The 21,487-nt window shown below is 40.4% G+C and overlaps 1 protein-coding gene across 1 annotated transcript; it reads right to left on the bottom strand.

Annotated features, from left to right (window-relative positions):
- Positions 1 to 392: 392 nt before the first annotated feature.
- Positions 393 to 14,520, bottom strand: AMBN (ameloblastin; the record flags this gene model as incomplete). Its single annotated transcript, XM_082255554.1, has 9 exons — positions 393 to 923; positions 3,669 to 3,713; positions 5,418 to 5,462; positions 5,955 to 6,044; positions 8,694 to 8,945; positions 10,476 to 10,589; positions 11,453 to 11,500; positions 13,142 to 13,192; positions 14,467 to 14,520. 9 exons carry the CDS (start codon positions 14,518 to 14,520, stop codon positions 393 to 395), a joined length of 1,230 nt encoding a protein of 409 aa, XP_082111680.1.
- Between the last annotated feature and the right edge of the window lie 6,967 nt (positions 14,521 to 21,487).

The following is a 21,487-nucleotide window of genomic DNA, read 5'->3' on the forward strand; positions in this document are numbered from 1 at the left end:
CAAGAACACTAGCCAAATGAACAGGTAATTCCTGTACTTGCTGAAAAAGTTCTTAGCTTGAAAAAAAGCAAACAAATGCAGCTACCACATCTACAACTTGGTAAGCTACAGTGTATTACATTTTGATTCTTGGGTTTAGATATCCTTTCATAGAAAACTGCCATATTTAATTTGCAATATTCTGTTGCTCTACGTGTCTTGCTGCATTGTTAGCTTCTACATGGATATACCTCTTGTTTAGAAACTTCCCATGTACCATTTTAATTACTACTGCTACAGAGAAAAAATAATAATAATAAATGTGCACATTACACGGTTAGCTATGTATATGAGCTGTATGTCACATGTGTGAAATGTTAGTGTTTTGACAGCCTTTAAGTCCTAACTTCCCATCAAGGTTCTTGGAAATAATGATTCTGTAGATGGATATCATTATGCATAATATGGGAATCTATACCATTATTTCCATGAGCAAAGTCCATGTTAGTTGGATTTTCTCTTTGGATGCCAAACATTAATGTTTCATCCATGGGATATGGAGCAAATCCTGCAGCAGTGTCGTGTGTTGGTTTGGGGACATTGGCTGGGGTTACAGGTGATGGACCCATGCTTTGTCCTATTGGATTAGGCCCCATGTTAGGAAGATTGATGTTGGTAAACGGAAGGGTGTCAATTTGGCCTGGTTGTATACCCTCTAGGCCAGGGCTAGACGGGTTCAAAACGCCATTTACTGGAGGGTTTCCTGCTGGGATCTGTGCAGCTCCATGACCTGCTGATTTTACACCTGCTCCAGGAGAATCGTCTTCTAAAGTGAAGTCTCCAGCCATGGCTGTGTTCAGTGGCTTGCCTCCAAAACTAGGTCCAACTCCTAGTAAGCCTGGGTATAAGGAACTCAAAGGATGTGCAGCTGCAGCAGGAACACCCTATAATACATAGTATTATGTAGGTAACATTTTCAATGTTGTGGTGTAGACTTTTACTTCAAAAATACATATTACACAAAACTCTATGACAACATGCCTCTGTCAGGTTTTTATTGCTGTCTGTGCCCTCACTAGAGAGATTGCCTTTTCTCTATTTTCCCTGGTGACCCATGTCACCAAAACAAGAATTGAAAGGAGATCTTCTATTGGGACATTTATTTCAGTGACAGCTGTTTAAGAGTGGAAGGAAGTAAAGGGAAATCTTCTCAATAGGACACAGACAAAGAAAAAAAAACTTGACAGGGTTTTTAACCATACTAAAAAGAAAAAGTCCAATGTATATCATTATGATAAAACCCAATTCATAGAGCCCCTTGTTTTGGTATGACATTCATGTTCAAACCATCTGATCAGGCAGGCCTTAAACACTATATTAATTTGATCCAATTAATTTGATTTGAGATTAAACCAACACGGGGTGGTACAGTCGGTGCAGAAATAGATGGTACTAGTTGAAGTGCCACATCCTATTAACTAAACTAGATGCAAAAGGCCTTTAACACTGATATGATTAAACACTTCGGGCTAGTTTGAAAGATTTTAGCTATATAAAGGGCAGGGCTTAAAATGTATATATTTGAGGTTGGGGGGGGGGAGGGGTTATGAGATAATAGAGTTGATATACTAAAGGCAAATACGCCGTGCACTTTGCAAAGTTCAGTTGCTCCAGAGCTTAGTAAATGAGCAAAAGCACTGCTGACTTCCATCATCCAGTCATGTAAAAGCAAAAATGCAGTTTTTTTTCCTTGCATGTGATTGGGTACGTTTTGCAAAGTAAAGCGTTACCTCATTTACTAAGGTCTAGAGCAACTACACTTGCAGAGTGCAACTGCACTTTGCAAAGTGCACAGTCTATTTGCCTTTAGTAAATCAACCCCAAAGGGAGAGAAGTCTAAAATGTTATAATTGGTACTTGAACAAAAATGTATAGGAAATGGAAAGATCTGATGCCGTTATAATTTTTAAAGGAAGGATTTTTACTTTGCAGAAGTTTCCTACCAAATGCTCTCTGAGATCAAATTCACCCAATGGAGACATAGAATATAGTTCTAGCCTTTCTGTGCTCTGTTAAAAACTAGACTAATGAAATGAGTCACAAATTATTATTTTACGAAAATTTTGGACATGGTTGGAATATTTGGAGAAAGCCTAAAATATACCTGTAACAAGAAAAATATGGGCTCTGCCATTACTAGTTTCTTTCTTAAAAAATGCGTGTTGCCTGGCTGTTTCCAGGGTTAAGTACTTGTAAGTCTCAGACCCAGAACAAATGTGCAGCAAATGAAATTCAGAGAAAAGTACGAAAACCTTATCTATAAGTACTGAAGGCACAAACCACAGCAGGACAGCCAGGCAACTATCATGTTCAGAAGGAGATATAAGTAACAATTCCCTACATGTCTCTTAGGACAGTTAATGTTTTATTATTATTATTTGTACAAAATTGTTATTTTACAAATAAAATTTTATTATAGCTGCATCTATGACACTCAATGTGTAAAGCATGATGGGCTTGCTAATAAGAAAGCCATGTACTACCTGTTGTCTGATAGCATCTCTCAATCAAATATTATTGCTATTATTATTTATACTTTAGCACAGAGCATACATTTGTATACACAAAAACATACTGTAAATTAGGGATAGACTGATATGGTTTTTTCAGGGCCGATATCGATATTTTGGTCACAACGTATCGGTATCGTCCAATATGGGCCGATATTTTGTACATTTAAAGTTTTGAAAAATAAAGACAATTTTTGACACAAATCTGGTACTGAACATGTTAATTTTTGTTTAATTCTTAATGGCTGGCTTGCTGGCACCCTGTGGTGGGTGGGTGGCTGGCTGGCACCCTGTGGTGGGTGGCTGGCCTTCTGGCACCCTGTGGTGGGTGGCTGGCTTGCTGGCACCTTGTGGTGGGTGGCTGGCTGGCACCCTATGGTAGGTGGGTGGCTGGCACAGGGGCTGTGGGTGAATGGCTGGTACAGGGCCTGTGGGCGGCTGGCTGGTACAGTGCCTGTGGGTGGCTGCTACAGGGCCTGTGGGTGGCTGGCTGTCTGGCTGTGGTGGGTTGCTGGCTGTCTGGCACCCTGTGGTGGGTGGGTGGGTGGCTGGCACAGGGCCTGTGGGTGGGTGGCTTGCTGGTACAGTGCCTTGGCTGGCTGGTACAGGGCCTGTGGGTGGCTGGCTGGCTGGTACAGGGCCTGTTGGTGGCTGGCTGGCTTGCTGGTACAGTGCCTGTGGCTGGCTGGTACAGGGTCTGTGGATGTGGGTGGCTGGCTGGCACCGGGCTGCTGTGGGTGGGTGTATGGCTGTGATACACTCCCATGAAACTAGTCCCAACTCCAGACGAGGCTGTCCAAGGCGAGGGAGGGGCCTAAGAAGGCAGAATGATGTCACAAAAATATCAGCAATATCGGCCAGTTCCGGGGCCAATACCGATATATTGGGGAAAGTGCATGTCGGCCACCGATATATTGGCCTTGCCAATAATCGATCTATCCCTACTGTAAATTCCTTTTAAAGTATTACTGATTTCCATCAAATACAGAAAGAACATTCTGCTTTATACTTTTTCAAGTGTTGTGGATAGTCTTTTTTTATGGTTTTACAAAGACTTCCAAGAAAACTGGCTACTATGAACATATGTAGCAATTACCAATGAATACTCTATTTTAGTACCTGCATTTCTTCTGAACTCATCATTCCAAGCCTAGCTGGCGGTAACTGTAAAATATGTAACACATAGTTAATTTATAAATCATTTTCTCAAATTTAAATTCAGCAAGTCCTAGATACGTACTGCAGTGATATGTTGCTATAAACGGGGCAGGGTTCAAAGGTGGCTGTCAGAGCACAGATTATGTCATCAGCATCAAAAAAGATAAGCTTTAAAATAGCACCAGGGACTGAAGGTTATCACAATCCCTGCAGCCTGTAAATTTAAGCCTCGTTCACACCATGTTCAGAGACTTCAGTTTTTATGCACGCATTCCACAAGGGCACAACAAAAAAAAATGTTCTCTATGTGCCCTGTTCACAACACAACACTGGTATCATGTGAGGATTTTTTCTGCGCATGAATCTGCAACGTGTATGTAGTTTCTGTGCGGAAAAAAACTGATGTGACATCAACGCTGTGGTATGAACAGCGCACATAACTGAAGTACAAAAATTCAGCCCAGCGCTCACTCCGAATGGGAAGACTGGCGTGCTGCTCTCCTCAGGCAGGGAACTCCAAAACGGGTACATAGAAAAGAAAAGAAGAGGAGGCGCAAACACCTAGTGCATTACCCGTGGTCAATGTTGCAAATTGTTTAATTAAAAAAATGCCAAATGCATACTCACAGACGCAGAGATAAAAACATGTTACAAGAATCCACCATGTGTGAACTGGAACAAGTCCTTCAGTCAGGACCGCTAACGCGTTTCGGGGGTCAGTCCCCCTTCCTCAGAGCTCTGAGGAAGGGGGCCTGACCCCCGAAACGCGTTAGCGGTCCTGACTGAAGGACTTGTTCCAGTTCACACATGGTGGATTCTTGTAACATGTTTTTATCTCTGCGTCTGTGAGTATGCATTTGGCATTTTTTTAATTAAACAATTTGCAACATTGACCACGGGTAATGCACTAGGTGTTTGCGCCTCCTCTTCTTTTCTTTTCTAAGCGCACATAACTGACCCGCATGAAAAATGATGTCAACGTGCATAAAAACTCACTGAAACACGCATGAAAACGAATGTGAAGTGATGTGAAACTGATGTAAACTCAAGTCTCTGCAAGTGAGATCTGCGCAGTTTCCCCATCAATCTTCATGCACATTTGGTGTGAACGAGCTTAGTTATGACATTGTTTTTATCCTAATATCCATTTAAATTACAGTATGGTGTATTTTTTCTGATATGTATCCTAGTTAATATTTATATTCCCAATCAGGCGCTGCTGTAGAACCTCTACAATTTTGATGGACAATTGTCACTTTTGCCACCTTTTAAAAGAAACACAGCGGATTTTTTTAGAATGTTTAACATATATTTATAAAGAGTTGTTATCACGTATGAATGCTCTCTAAATCATCTGTTGCAACTATTCCACAGTATGAACTAAGCTGTGTACAACCTCCAAAAAGCAGGAAATAGCTGGGTTGAAATAATGTTTGTTTGAGGTCACCTATAAGCTTCTGGATTTTCTTTTGTGAATGATGGTTTATCTGTGAACTCTGTATTTTACCCCGGAAATCTAGATGACTCACGTATAGCTGTTGCTAAATGTTAGTTAGGTAACTTCTCTGAAACAAAGGCTGTGTTATTTTATCATGGAAACCTTGACCTTTTAGAGGATGAACTAAGTGTTCTGGTTTTTTAAGTGTGTACTAATATAATCTTTCTTAGATTTTTTTTGTTTATGGAAATTTCCTTGACACTTTTACTTACTCCAGGTCCTCTCCCATAATTCATAAAGAAAAGATTTGGGTAAGGCTGAAAAAAAAAAATATATGTTTTTAGAAAAAATTCAGACATAAGCTTTTAGACAGAATAGAAATTATTTTTTTTTATCACTGTTTTCAAAGGATTTCTGTTATGTAGGTCAGCTTGACCATGCAGAAGGGATAAAGTTTGCAAAGGCTCACAGTGACAGCCATGCTAGTAGCTTTATACGTAATCATATGATTGGCTGTCATGGTAATCACATGATCGGGAACCAATCATTTTCTCATTGTTGCCTACTGATTTGTTGAATTTCCCGTATGTACTGCTAAACTCCACCCCCTTGCCATAATGGCATTGTGGTTGCTGTAATTGGTTGCAACGCTACTTCACATATCTGAGATAGGGTTTGTTCCTCTGCCTAATTGCTGCCTAAATAACTTTGATCACTCGGTGTTAGAACTCAGGAAATCATAATAACTCTTTTATATTGTTAACCCTGCCTTCTTCAGAGCCTATTTTATTTAGTACTAAGAGACTTACGTTCTGTTGGTGAATAGGTGGGAGTCCTGCGGGGTCTGGTAAAGTGTCTGCTGCTCCTTGTTGCAATAACTTATTCATTATTGTCTGATACTGGAGGAAATTTAAAATAAAAAGATTAGCAAATGTTCACAGTTCATAAGTCTTATCCCATCTCATTGTGTTTTTCAAATTCATTAGAAAGTCAAAGAAGAACATTATGGTGATACATTTGAAGTTCATATTGTCATTTGTACCATTTTGGAGAGACTTTTCCTCACTTCCTGTCCTGGAGACAGAACAGGAAGTCCTCCCACACCTGCCTACTGGTCAGTTAGCCAACTGCCAGATCGCATGATCAATGAAGTGGTGGGAGTGGCAAGGCCAAGCTATATAAGATTTTTTTATTCCAACGTCTGGATCTCATTATTCTGACATGTGGTGTTGAATGGAGGTAATCTTACTGATATATATTTTTTTTGCTTACTCATTTTGAATTACTCGGTTTGGGGGCAGTTTTATTTTTTTTTTATTTTGTGGGGTTTTGGTGTCTAAATATCCATAGCAATCTTCTGCTGCTCTATGTTTTTGGTACATATTAAATGATAACAAATGAAGAATCCTCATTTTTTTTTTACTTCTAGCACACCATTATTTAGCTACAGGCAACTTTTGTCTGCTGGTGAGGTGATATGTCATTATAACCAGGGCAAATAATGACTGTTCATTTTAATGATATAGGATGTGTTATTGTGTAACATTTGTGAACCTTTGCGCTTCACTGGGCTGCTGTCAGCCAACCCTATGGAATTGATACAGGCGCTAAAGCTTTCAGGTTATCACAACTGGGAGAACAGTAGACATTTAAACAGTTCATTCCTTGCTGTCATATTACTGAATAGGTCCATTGGATCTGCATTATATATCTGATTAAAATTATTATCCAGCATTATGAGCAATTATGTTCAGTTTACCTACAGTATCTCACAAAAGTGAGTACACCCCTCACATTTTTTTAAATATTTTATTATATCTTTTCATGTGACAACACTGAAGAAATGACACTTTGCTACAATGTAAAGTAGTGAGTGTACGGTGCATAACAGTGTAAATTTGCTGTCCTCTCAAAATAACTCAACATACAGCCATAAATGTCTAAACCGCAGGCAACAAACGTGAGTACACCCCTAAGTTGAAATGTCCAAATTGGGCCCAAAGTGTCAATATTTTGTGTGGCCACCATTATTTACCAGCACTGCCCTAACCCTCTTGGGCATGGAGTTCACTAGAGCTTCACAGGTTGCCACTGGAGTCCTCTTCCACACCTTCATGATGACATCACGGAGCTGGTGGATGTTAGAGACCTTGACCACCTTCACCTTCCATTTGAGGATGCCCCACAGATTCTCAATAGGGTTTAGGTCTGGAGACATGCTTGGCCAGTCCATCACCTTTACCCTCAGCTTCTTTAGCAAGGCAGTGGTCATCTTGGAGGTGTGTTTGGGGTCGTTGTCATGTTGGAATACTGCCCTGTGGCCCACTCTTCAAATGTCACAGTATATGTTGGCATTCATAGTTCCCTCAATAAACTGTTGTAGCTCCCCAGTGCCGGACCATGACACTCCCACCACCATCCTTGACTTTAGGCAAGACACACTTGTCTTTGTACTCCTCACCTGGTTGCCGCCACACACGCTTAATACCATCTGAACCAAATAAGTTTAACTTATCATCAGACCACAGGACATGGTTCCAGTAATCCATTCCTTAGTCTGCTTGTCTTCAGCAAACTGTTTGTGGGCTTTCTTGTGCATCATCTTTAGAAGAGGCTTCCTTCTGGGACGACAGCCATGCAGACTAATTTGATGCAGTGTGCAGCGTATGGTCTGAGCACTGACAGGCTGACCCCCCCACCCCTTCAACCTCTGCAGCAATGCTGGCAGCACTCATATGTCATTTCCCAAAGGTAATCTCTGGATGTGATGCTGAGCACGTGCACTCAACTGCTTTGGACGACCATGGCGAGGCCTGTTCTGAGTGGAACCTGTCCTGTTTACCGCTGTATGGTCTTGGCCACCGTGCTGCAGCTCAGTTTCAGGGTCATGGTCTTGAGAATCTCCTTATAGCCCGGGCCATCTTTATGTAGAGCAACAATTCTTTTTTTCAGATCCTCAGAGAGTTCTTTGCCATGAGGTGCCATGTTGAACTTCCAGTGACCAGTATGAGAGAGCGATAACACCAAATTTAACACTAACGATTCACATGACACCGGGGAGAGAAAATGGCTAATTGGGCCCAATTTGGACATGTTCACTTAGGGGGTGTACTCACTTATGTTGCCAGCGGTTTAGACAGTAATGGCTGTGTGTTGAGTTATTTTGAGAGGACAGCAAATTGACACTGTTATACAAGCTGTACACTCACTACTTTACATTGTAGTAAAGTGTCATTTCTTCAGTGTTGTCACATGAAAAGAGATAATAAAATATTTACAAAAATGGGAGGGGTATGCTCACTTTTGTGAGATACGGTAATTGTGTTTATAGGAAAAGCTATATGTATCCTACCTTGAAAAGATGGGTCCTAAACAAATCAAATAGTTTTTAAAAACTGATCCCGGAAAATACCACCCCAACCAAAGCAATGCATTTTTCAAAGTTTCTTATAGTAATCAATACATTTTTGAATCGCATTAAATAATGCACATACAGTATGTATAATTACATAATAAAATATATTACTTCTAAGCCAGGTAATGATTACCATAAACAATGCTACCGTTTGGATTTGACCATCAGCTGGACCACCCTTTGGAGGAATAAGAGTTGGATCTGTTTGCTGTATATTTGGATACCCTAATGGCAGTACAGGCTGGTGTATAAGCTGATCTGCCTTTGCTGATGTAGCTGTTGATTGTTGGGGAACTGTCTGTCCATCCTGTCCAGGTTTAGCTGGTTGACCTACAGATGGCATCCCTGGCAATGGTGGAGGATGTATGGGCAAAGCATATTCAAACTGAAAAATAAATAAATAAACAAATAAATAAATAACTTAAAGTGTTACTAAACCCATTGCCCTACATTCACTATATCTGGTCTCCCACAGTACACAAGACATGAAAATACAAACATTTTAGTAAATATAAACTGCTAAATACTTTTTATCATCAGCAGTATATAGCAGTCTTGTGACTTCTATCAGTGTCTGGCTGAGCACTGGTTAAAGCTTGTAGGGGGAGTTTTCATTTTACTCCTACTGTCTCATGGGGCTTCAGAACCCCTGACCCTCTGTCTGTACAGTGCTGATTGACCCTGTGCTGATCAAATGTACCCTCTCAGAAAAAAAAAAAAAAAACTCTCTAGCACTATACATCAAACCGAGCATGTGCATAGTGCCTCCAAAGGCTCTGTTCTATCAGGAGATAAATTGGGGACAGTAGAAGAAGGGGAGGATCAGAGAAGACAGGATCAAACAGCCTTTTTCCACAATGCAGAGGATTAACCACTTTCACAGTGGGTATAACAAGCATGCTTTACTGCATACACAGACTGATTTTACTGTTGTGGGTTTAGTAACACTTTAACATGTTGTCATGTGCATGTCATTTTTCTTTTAAATAAGATTTCTAATATTTTGTGCAGTAAATTACTTAAGCCAAATAAGAAAAAAAATGGATTCTGATTATTCGCTATGGAAACTGACCTCCGCTGTACTGCATGGTTTGCTCCTTGCATTGTTTAATTAAATAAGCCCAACAGTTTCAAATTATTGGATAAGTGCCGGTTCACATTATTGCAGAGGCGGCGATCGCATGTAATTCGGAGCGCACTGCTCCTTCATTACATGCGATCTGATGTGCAGATGCGAATTCAGCCATACACATTGAATTCGCACTGTATCCGCACCAAACTCGCACATGACCCTTTTCTTCAGCCGCATCAGGATCGGATCGCACAGTGGTTCACACTTGTGCGATCCGATCCTGTGCAAACTGTCAGATCGCACTGCGATATGCGATCAAACTGGGGGTGTCGTTAACATTTAATTGACACCCCCTGCGTATCGCATATGGCAGTGTGAACTGCCAGATGTGCGGATGCGATGCGGGAACAGGCTGCGAATTCGCAGCCTTCCCGCAACTCACAAGTGTGAACCGAGCCAAAGAGTGAAAGCAAAACAAAATGTAATTGTAAGTGAGAGTCTGGGTTGTGGCTCAAAGTCAGTGTGGTGATGGTGGTAGGGGTAAGGGGGAAGGCGATTACCATGACTCATATACTAGATTCTGAGTGGCAGATTCTATACTCATACTGAAGAACATTTATGTGTATGTTCCATGTGTACTATATATTAAAAATAAATAGACCACTAAATGATTGGCACATTAGCACATAAGCTCTAACAAGCAGGGCCCTCTGATTCCTACTGTATTAAATTGTATTGTAACTGTACTGTCTGCCCCAAAGTTGTAAAGCGCTGCGTAAACAGTCGGCACTATATAAATCCTGTATAATAATACTTTTAGACAAAATGCCTGAAAGCCATTACCTGCTGGTTGTCTGGCATTTGTGACCGTTGATGTAACCAAGGATACATATGTGACGGTAAAAGCCCATGTAGCCACAAAGTAGAATAGGGATCGTTATAACCAAATCTTGAAAGCTGAAATAAAGATCAGTTACATACTGTTATATTCATTCAGGCATTGCAATTCTAAGCAGCATATGAATCTCTTACATAGAATTATGTAAATGATGTAAATTTGAGCTTAAATAAAATGTGCATTCTAAGAAACAAAAGAATATTTTATAGTTATAATTTATTTTTGACAAACCTAAGGAGACTTTACACAGGATAAACAAACATTTCTGGTGAAGTTTGGGTATAATTAGCAGTGACCTTTATCTGCCTATCTGACCTTTAGTTGTATTTGACACCTTTCAGAGTTCTCTAGAAGCCAGCAAAAGAGCTGACCCTTTGGCATACTTCCCACATGTCAAATCCCAGGCATGTGGATAGATTGCCAAGGCACTGTGCATAGCACCTTAGATTGTTTACCCTCCTGCTGCAATTCATTTAATACTCTGTGCTTCCATGATGTTGTGTTTGGAGAACATTCTAAGACAGCCCAGCAGTGTCTGCTTACTTGTAGATTGTCTTCCTCTAGATCAGGGATCCTCAAACTACGGCCCACCAGCTGTTGCGGAACTACACATCCCATGAGGCATTGCAAAACTCTGACATTCACAGACATGACAAGGCATGATGGGAATTGTAGTTCCTGAACAACTGGAGGGCCATAGTTTGAAGACATCTGCTCTAGATGTTACTCCATATGGTGCCATATTAACAGTAGACAGGAGTGTGTCCCTCTTATGACTCATTTAGCTGTGTTATTGTTGGATCAAATATTATTCTATATATGGCAGAGAAACCTGCAGAAAATTTCCATTTAGCAGATCGTAGAGCTCTACCTGTTTCCATTTTGTGGTAAATACCCAATTTGTGTAAATGTAAATTCTTACCTGAGGCAGAGCAGTGAGTTTATTGGCTGCCTGTAGCTGTTGCATTGTCTTAAGAAACAAAGACAAAAAAAATATTACTATTACTATGACATATAAAGAGTAGTTACATCAAAATACTATTGCATGAAAAGATGTTTAAAGTATATGTGCTTTGTTCTGTCTAGTTCTAAGATGTTATTGCCAGGTTGTAAAAAATGATCACATTCATCAAAAAATGTTTAAAATAAATAAAGTTTAAAGGAAGCTTCAACTTTTACTAGAAGAATCCTTTGGGGACTGCTGCAGCACATGGAGCTACTTGGTCCTTTGTGCAACACAGCTCTCAAAACCAATGGTTTAGTAGGCAATCCCTTTCTGGATGCTGACACATGGCTATCACTATGGAGAATGATTGCATTTTGTTAGGGTATCACAGTGTTTAGCACTTTCGACTATCAGTATGGTATTTTTGATTTTGTTCCCTCATGGTTTAAACATTATGTATATGTGAAGATTCTACCTGAAAATCATCCCTAAAATGTATTTGCCTATGGATGTAGCATAGAAATTCGAATGTAAGCTCTTCTGTGTCACTGACAATAATATAGACTTTTTTAAGCTCATGCTGAGCAGAGATTGCAGAATAGACTTTAGATTATTAAAAAGCATCTTTGGAACAGTAACTGTGAGATAATCATTAGACTGAAAATAAGCTCCTCTGGGGCAGAGACTGTGATATAGACATTAAATTGTAAGATCTTCAGGGGCACTGACTATGGAGTAGACATTATATTGTAAGTAAGCTCCTCTGGGGCAGGGAGTGTGATATAGACAATCATTTTTAAGATCCTCAGCAGCACTGACTATGGAGTAGACATTCAATTGTAAGTAAGCTCCTCTGGGGCAAAGAGTGATATAGACATACAATTTTAGGATCATCACGGGCACCGACTACAGAGTAGACATTAGATTGTATGTAAGCTCCTCTGGGGCAGAGACTGTGATATAGACATTAAATTGCAAGATATAGACAATAATTTTTAAGATCTTCAGCGGCACTGACTATGGAGTAGATATTAGATTGTAAGTAAGCTCCTCTGGGGCAGAGACTGTGATATAGACATTCAATTGTAAGTAGGGTCTTCAATGGCAGTGCCTGTGATATAGACATACAATTGTAAGATCTTCAGGGGCACTGACTATGGAGTAGACATTAGATTGTAAGCAAGCTCCTCTGGGGCAGAGACTGTGATATAGACATAAAATTTTTAAATCCTCAGGGGCACCAACTACAGAGTAGACATTAGATTTTATGTAAGCCCCCTGGGGCAGAGACTGTGATATAGACATTCAATTGTAAGTAGGGTCTTCAAGGGCAGTGCCTGTGAAATATACATTAGATTGTAGGCAAGCTCCTCTGGGGCAGAGGCTAATTTAGACATTAGGTTGTAAGTAAGATCCCCAGGGACATTGACAGTGGAATAGACATTGGATTGTAAGTAAACTCCTCTAGGGCACTGAATTAACTAGGCTGTCTGAGGATTTGACTGCCATAAAAACATTACATTGTCAGTAAGCTCCTTTGGAGTAATGACTGTGGCATAGACATTAGATTGTTTGTATGCTCCTCTGGGGCACTGACTGAGACATAGACATTATATTGTATGTATACTTGAAAAACACTATACACTATAAAAAGAATCGCTTTACCTCAAGGCTCATACTGGCCATCCCACGTGTCCCTCCTACTTGAGGATTCACCTAGATAAGTGAATAACACAGTTGATACACCTTGTTTACTTTGTACTTTCTAATTTACAACGCCTCCCTGAACTGATATTTAAGTTTGCAGGGCTACAGGAAAGTTGGATCACATGGTGACTTGGGCTTTTGGGCTCCAACAGGCATATATCCCCACCAGAATTCCCAACTCCATCCAACTGCTCCAGTCTAATAAAGGCACATAAAGGAGTGGATATTGGAGTGCGCCTCCTGATTATTTGTGCCCTTTAACTGCTCCAGCTATTACAAAGCTAAATAAGGGTGGCTTCTGATAAACAGAAAGCCAGTAGAGGAAAACTCGCCATAACTCCAGATGAAACCAGATTATCAAAGTACAGCACACTTAACATGACATAAAATATAAAATTCTTCTATACCTCCTTCTCCATTACACAAATAATCCTACATCTAGCTCCACCAAGCTAAGCTCAGCACTGCCGGTCTTTAAAAACCCATAAATTCATTACTTATTTTGAGCGAAAACCAATATTGTTTAAGATATAAATATCAAAGGTGCTGTGTGGATAGTTACACTGCAAACAGAAGGTGTATTTGGGTGTTCTTTTGTACATGTTCAAAGATGTCAAGTTCAATTATGTCATCATACTTGTAAATAGTAATTTAACGTGGGCCCTATTAAGATTGTAGCTTGTGCTACTTATACGTGGGCTCAGAAAATGGAACAGAAAGTGCAATCTTTTTGTTATGTGAAGGTATTGTGGAGCTTTTCTTAAAATATAATTTCATACATTTTATATAAATATAAAAACTCGTGTGTCTGCTATGCTGGCATTGCAGATACCATAAATATTAAATTATGTACATTTTGTTTTTTTGCTTTGAATGTAGGCCCAGAGCAATGTTGGGTTTTACTAATGTTTGTATACCTTTATTGGGGATTGCTCCTCACATTCTCTCTTGCTGACTATTGCTCACTGTGACAGAAAGTGATTGAAAAACCTCTTCATATTACAGTTTTCCCTCACCTTCTGTTTTGTTGATAACAGCCAGTGAAGGCATTGATTGGTAGCACATATTGCAATAACAACTTGGTAAAGGTCCTAACTATTTCCCCACTCCATATGAAGCTAAAAAAAAGCCACTGCATAAACCACTTTGAACATTGTGCCTGCTTTGGTTTAATGAATATATAGGGCACATATTCCATGTGTATTGATTTTTTTAAAATCAATAAAGGATCCTGTACTATAACCAGAAACATTAAAAAAATAAAAATAAAGTTAAGTACTTACTGGATAGGAGAGAACAGAGCTCAGCATAGATAAAACCAATGCCAGTTTCACCATCTTTCAGAGCAGGAACTGCTTAAGAAAATATAGTTTCTAATTATGTTTAAATATTTTACAAAATCTCCAATTTCACATCATAAATGTTTATGGTAAACTCACTGATACTGTGCTCACATTATTTAAAGTAATTTCCTGTATTAAAATTGAATCTAAAAAAGGAATACTATCATATTATTCCTAAAAGATGAGCTATTATTGTTAATATAAGACAATAGACATCCTTACATTAGGATACATGTGCTTTGAAAGGCTTTACGACATAGCAAGGTTTTGTCAAAGTAACAAATGTGCATGAACTATGCATGTGAAAATGTAAACCGAAAACCTACCTTCTATTCTCTCTGACTTCTTCAATAGCAGAGACAGGTCTGTTTAATGATAATAAAACATTATCCAAACTCTTCTTGGACTACATTTTAAACCACATTTAAATAAAAATACAGCCAATCAAAAGAAAGAAAAATAATGTATTCCTTGTGTAATTAGTTGAGGGATTTTTATTGCCTACAAAGCATTTCACACAACCTTATTACATTTAATTGCACAGTAAGGTTTCAGGCTGGCTTAATATCCCCTATAATCTGTATTTTCACAGCACATGTTACAAGAAGGTGAACAGCCTCCTGAAATAAGAGTGGTGTGGATCTTGTAATTAAGGTAACCAAATGTGCTTGGATTCCCCAGACAGTAATGCTAGAGGGTGTGCACACAGATGTATTCCTTCACTTCACATAAAGAGCCAAGGCCAAGCTGTGGTTTCTACTGACTGCTGCAGGTGCCATGAAATGTCCTGCCCTGGGGACCAGACATTTCTCCCCACTCGTTACTTTCTTCAATACTGGTCATCTCATTACTCCAGTGAGTTCTCCTGCCTCTTAGGTCTATGAGAGAGGACAAAGTCACTGGAAATGTCGCCTCCACCAATAGAAAGTGTCCACTTCATGCAGACAGTAATGTGGGCACCCAAAGAAGGACCCCAGAAGGTAAACAGAATAAAAGACAGAAGGATCGCCATGTGCCCCTGGTTCAGAAAAGTATAGTGGGCATTTGGATATTTTTTTCCTTTTTTTGAAGGATCGCCATGTGCCCCTGGTTCAGAAAAGTATAGTGGGCATTTGGATATATTTTTTCTTTTTTTGAAGGATCGCCATGTGCCCCTGGTTCAGAAAAGTATAGTGGGCATTTGGATATTTTTTTCCTTTTTTTCATAGAATAACTTAGTTGAGGGGAGGGAATTGCTAACACTCTGGAGTTGGACCTTTTTACCCTAACAGTATGATTTTGGGCTATGGATAAAGATTCACACAAACATGAATGGTACATAAAAACTTCATGTAAATTGTGCCTTATTGGAGATTATACCCAGATGCATTGTGCTGCTCCCAGGTTCTCAGATACATGTGTGATCCCTCATTCTATGTGCTCTGAGGCTGCTTGATCCTTTATTTAATTTTTTTGTGACTACCTAAGCAGCAGTATTCCTTGCATAGCAGTTTATAACAGTTGCATAGATGGGCCTAAATTAGGGTTTGAATTGGACAAGCATAGTTTGTTTTACATCAATTTCTCACCCTAAGATGAAATATTTTGCTACTGGTTTACACAAATGATTCCACTTAGAACAGTAAATGAGAAAGTCAATTGAAAACTTTAAGTGTTAAAGTGAATCTGTGCTTTTCCTATACAGGGCAAACAACAGAGCCACTTTTTTATTAATTAATTTCAGGTACAACAAGTTACGCAGTGATTTACATATATATTGTACATGTACGTCAGTTAAATACTGTCTTCCTTCCTCTGCTTATACTCACCTTAGTTTGCTTCCCCACCACTTCAGGCACATACAGTGATGTAGAGAAAAAGCCCTGTGTAAGCTCTATGCATATCTGGTCAGAGGATAGTTAGTAGGAGAGAGACTGATGTGGAAATGTAACAAATGACCCGACAATAAATATAAAATTCTACTACAAGGCACACAGTTGGACTTTTTCTGCTTTCTGTTTAATTTTTTTCTTAAAATAACAAACAGGTTTATACTTCCCTGCTCTGTGCAAAAGAATTGCTCATAGCAGCCCCAAAACTCTTTTTTTCAGGTCCCCCGTCAGCACTCCTGGCTCCTCCCGTCTGGTGAGTGCCCCATAGAAAACCGCTTTCTATGGGGGGCACTCGTATAGGCTCTCTCCCCAGCAGGACTCGGCCCGCCGTTTGCCCCCTCGTCACTGGCTTTGACTGACAGTCAATGGCTCCCGGTGCCCCATCAAAGTCAGTGAGAGCACAAAGTGAGGGGAGAGAAGAACTGCAGATATTCACAGCGCTGGATTGAATAAGGGCTAATGTTAGTAAAAGGAGGGTTGGGGGTGAGGGGATACTGATGCCTAAACATTTTTTTTTCACATTAACATTTTATTGAGAATAAAGTATAGTAATAAAGAATAATCACAACACATGCGAGAGTACAAGTAAAGCCGCCGAACAGCGGATCAAAGCATAAACTCACATAAATCAGTAGCCATGTAATGCTCGAATTGGGATACAAAGAAATTAGCACGGGGGTTACCAGTATGTTCCGGGGAGCCATCAGTGCTAAGGAGTCGTTCCAACAATGTATACACAGACCAATATCTGATATAGACATTCACTTATTCAATTTTCCCATTGTGATAACATCAGATAGAGGCCCGAAAGTGCCCCCAAATAAGTGGAAAGAACCCTGAAGGGTTGAAGAGATAGATGGTATAGAGAGGGAAAGAAGATTTAGAAAGGAGAGAGAGAGAGAGAAAGAGATTGCCTAAACATTTTTTACCTTAATGCAAGGAATGGCTGAGACCTGCTGATCCGCATGTTCTGGAGCGAATGGCAGCAGAGCCGAGGCAGTGGGCATGCGCCCCTTACCTGGAAGAGCTAGATCACGTACATCCAGCGCAGTGGGGGTGCTCTGCTGCAGTATATATGCGGTAGGTGGTCGGCAAGTGTTTAAAGTGGCTATAAAGCCTAAAAATTGTTTTACTTTAACCACTCTCGTTTTGGGAGGACATCCTATGATGGCACCCAAGAACAGCTGCTCTCACATGCCTGCGGTGGCACGCAGCGCGGCAACCGTGGCTGCGCCATGTACCAAGGACACAACGCGACCCTGATCTTGGTAAAGAGCCAATGACATGGCTCTTTACTCATGGGATCGGCTGTATTCAATCACAGCCAGTCACATGTAAATGAGAAAATGCCATTTATCGTTGCTCCTCGCCTCACACTGTCAGAGTGTGCGACGAGGAGAACCAATCAGCAGCTACTGCTCGAAAGGGAGTCCAGGACAAGTAATCAGGGCACTTATCATCAGTGCCCTGATTACAGTAAAGTAAGAACAGTACTCATCAGGGACACCAAACAGTGCACATCAGTGTCACCACTCAATGCCCATCAGTGATACCAATCATTGCCCATTAGTGACACCAATCAGTGCCCATTAGTGATACCAGTCAGTGCTCATCATGCCTGCTCATCGGTGCTGCCCATCAGTGCCACCCATCAGTGCCGCTATCAGTAATCATCAGTGCAACATAGCAGTGCCACCCATCAGTGCCCTTCAGTGCCACCTCATCAGTGCCCATCAGTGCAGCCTATCAGTGCCCATCAGTGCTGCCTAATCAGTGCACATCAGTGAGGGAGAAAAATTACTTTATTTACAAAATTTACTGACAGAAACTAGGAAAACTTTTTTTTTTCAAAATTTTCTGCTTTTTTCTTTTTTTTTTGTGAAAAAAAAAAACCCAGCGGTGATTAACCACTTGCCGACCGCCCACAGTATATTTACTGCGGCAGTCAGCCCCTCCTGGGCAAAGTGACGTAGTACTACGTCGCTCGCCCAGGAGCCTGCAGGGGGCGAGCGCACGCCGCTGGAGGCGCGCTCCCGCCCCGCTCGTTCCTGCACATCCCCGTGCTTGTGACCGGCGGACCCGATGTCCGCCGCTCATTTGCGATCTCCCGATGGAGAGGGAGAAAGGCATGTGGCTGATGTAAACACAGCCGCCTGTCATTCTCCCTGATGTAAGAACAGAGATCATACGATCCTGCTATGTAGGATCGTATGTCTCTGTTGTTACATCACAAGCCACACCCCTTTACAGTTAGAAACACGACCCTAGGGACGCATATGTATAGCACTGATTACTGTAGTAATGTCACTGGTACCCCCAAAAGTGTCAAAAATGTCAGTCAAGGGTTTGATCTGTCTGCCGCAATGTCGCAGTTCTGCAAAAAAAAATCACAGATCGCCGCCATTACACTTTAAAAAAAAAAACACAATAAAAATGACATAAATCTTTCCCTTAGTAAACGCAATAACTTTTGCGCAAACCAATTAAAATACGTTTATTGCGATTTTTTTTAATTTTTTTAAATTTTTTTGGGGGGGAATTTCATAAAAATAATTGGAAAAATATTGTTATTTTTTCAAAATGTTTGTGGGGAAAAAAGGACGTCAATTTCATTTCGGTACAGCATTGCATGACCGCGCAATTGTCCGTTAAATTCACGCAGTGCCGAATCGCAAAATAGGCCCTGGTCTTTGAGCAGCCAAATCCTCTGGGGCTTAAGTGGTTAAATACCAACTAAAGACAGCTCTATTTGTGTGAAAAAAATGATAAAAATTTTATTTGGGTACAGCATTGCATGACTGCACAATTGTCATTCAAACTGTGACAGCGCTGAGGGGTCAGGCCGAACCGCAGCTCCATGTCTGAATGAATACACAGAGCTGTGCCTTGGCTTGGGTGCCCCAATAGCAAGCTGCTTGCTGTGGGGGCACTAAAGGAAGGGAGGGTCCAGGAGAGCTGAAGAGGGACTCAAAAAGAGAAGGATCTGGGCTGCTCTCTGCAAAACCAACTGCACAGAGGAGGTAAGTATAACACGTTTTTTATTTTTATTAAAAAACTAGACTTTGCAATCACTTTAATGCAAGGAATATATTAAAGTAAAAAATCAGGTACATGATCTAGCTCTTCGGAGTAGGAGGTACATGCCCACTGCCCTAGCTGTGCTGCCATTCGTTCCAGCACATGCGTATCAGCAGGTCCCAGCCAATGATTTATGGCTGGAACCTGCCGATCAGCTGAGCGAATGACAGAAGAGAACCCTCTGTTGGTTAACAGCACATGGCTCTCTACAGACAGCAGGGATGTGCCGTGTTTTTTTTTCCATGAAAAGCAGTGATTAAAAACAGGTACATTGCTTAGTGAAAACAGTAAACACATTACACATTATTAGGAACACAGTTAACCCTTTAATTGGCCCTAAATGTTAACCCCTTCCCAGCCAGTGCCATTAGTACTGTGACAGTGTATATTAATAGCACACTGATCACTGTATTAGTATCACTGGTTTTACAAGTGTCATTTAGTCAGTTCTCGCCTAGAGTCAGTTAGTGTCAGATTGTCTACTGCACTATCACAGTGCCACTATAGGTCGCTGATCACCGCAATAGGTAGCACCAATAAATAATAAAGAAATAATAAAGAAATCCTGTATCTATACCAAAGTTTTTAGACCCTATAACTTTCAAGCAAACCAATTATACACTTATTTTTTAACCAAATACATGTAGCAGAATAGATTTTGGTCCATATTTATGCTAAAATTTGATATTTCAATTTTTCTTTATTGGATATGTTAGCAGAAAGTAAAAAAAAAATATTGTATTTACATTCTCGGTAGTTTTTCGCTTATATAATAAAAAATAAAAAGCCCAGTGGTGATCAAATACCACCAAAAGAAAGCTCTATTTATGTGAAAAAAAGATATAAATTCAGTTTTAGTACAGCGTTGCATGACCGCGCAATTACAAGTTAAAGTAGCGCAGTGCCGATTTGCAAAAATGGCCTGGTCATGAAGGGAGTAGAACCTTCCGGAACTGAAGTGGTTAAGGCAATTTGCTACAACGCACTAATCCAAGTAGCCAGACATAATATTTGCAAAGCCACATAAGTAACCTTATTTACCATGAAATGTGTCAAGAATGATGTTGATTGTCCAGGAATATGACAAGAGGTATTAACATTTTGGAGAACACCCTATTCTGTTTTACATAACAGAACAGGTTCCTGTAATGTTACAACACTTTTGACTTGTATACCGACTACTGGATAAGACTCCTGACAGCCAAAAAGAGCACAAGTCAAGCCAAGCATGTTCCTTGTAGGCCTTTGTTCTGAATACCATTTATGTACATTTAGGATAACATTTACAGACAGAATGTCGATGTGAATTGCTATCACCGGTATCTTCTAAATTGGACATGGAGGAGTTGGAGACAAGATAGCTGGGGTCTGGTGATTGGTTGTAGGAGGGTGGTGACAATGCCACTAACTTACTATACTCATAAGTACCAAATATTTCTCTTTTGGAGAAGGTAGATGGAGTGATAGGAGTGAAGGGAAGATAAGTACGTATATGAAGTTTAAAAAGGTGCGTGGGCTGCATTTGTGTTTAAAAGCAGAGACTTTCCACTTCCTTGAAGGACCCATTCACCTGACGAGCATTCATTATGCTCCATATAAAAGTGTACCAGCTGGTGTGTTTAAAGGGTTGATGAAATGCATTGTTACAACACATCATACAGGTCTAAGTGTACTTAAACAACATAAGCACAAAGGGTATAACCTACTTTTAGTGAGATGTTTTCCTAGTGCTATTGTGTCTTCATTTAAGAGAATTCTTCATCCTCAGCCCCCCTACCATGCCGCCATAATCTTCCAGTGCAGGGGGGGTAAAAGAACTGAGGAAGCTGTCACAGGCTCTTATCAAGAGTGCCCGACTATGCCTGCCCTTTCCACCCAGCTTCTCCATTCATCTAGACCAGTGGTCCTCAACCCTAGCCTACAGGACCCACTAACAGGCCAGATTTTCAAGATAACTGAAATACATCCCAGGTGATATCATTTGGTGCTCAGTGATTTCAGTACTCTAGTCT

This window comes from Pelophylax lessonae, assembly GCF_965119305.1.
Source record: "Pelophylax lessonae genome assembly, chromosome: 1".
Lineage (NCBI taxonomy): Eukaryota > Metazoa > Chordata > Amphibia > Anura > Ranidae > Pelophylax > Pelophylax lessonae.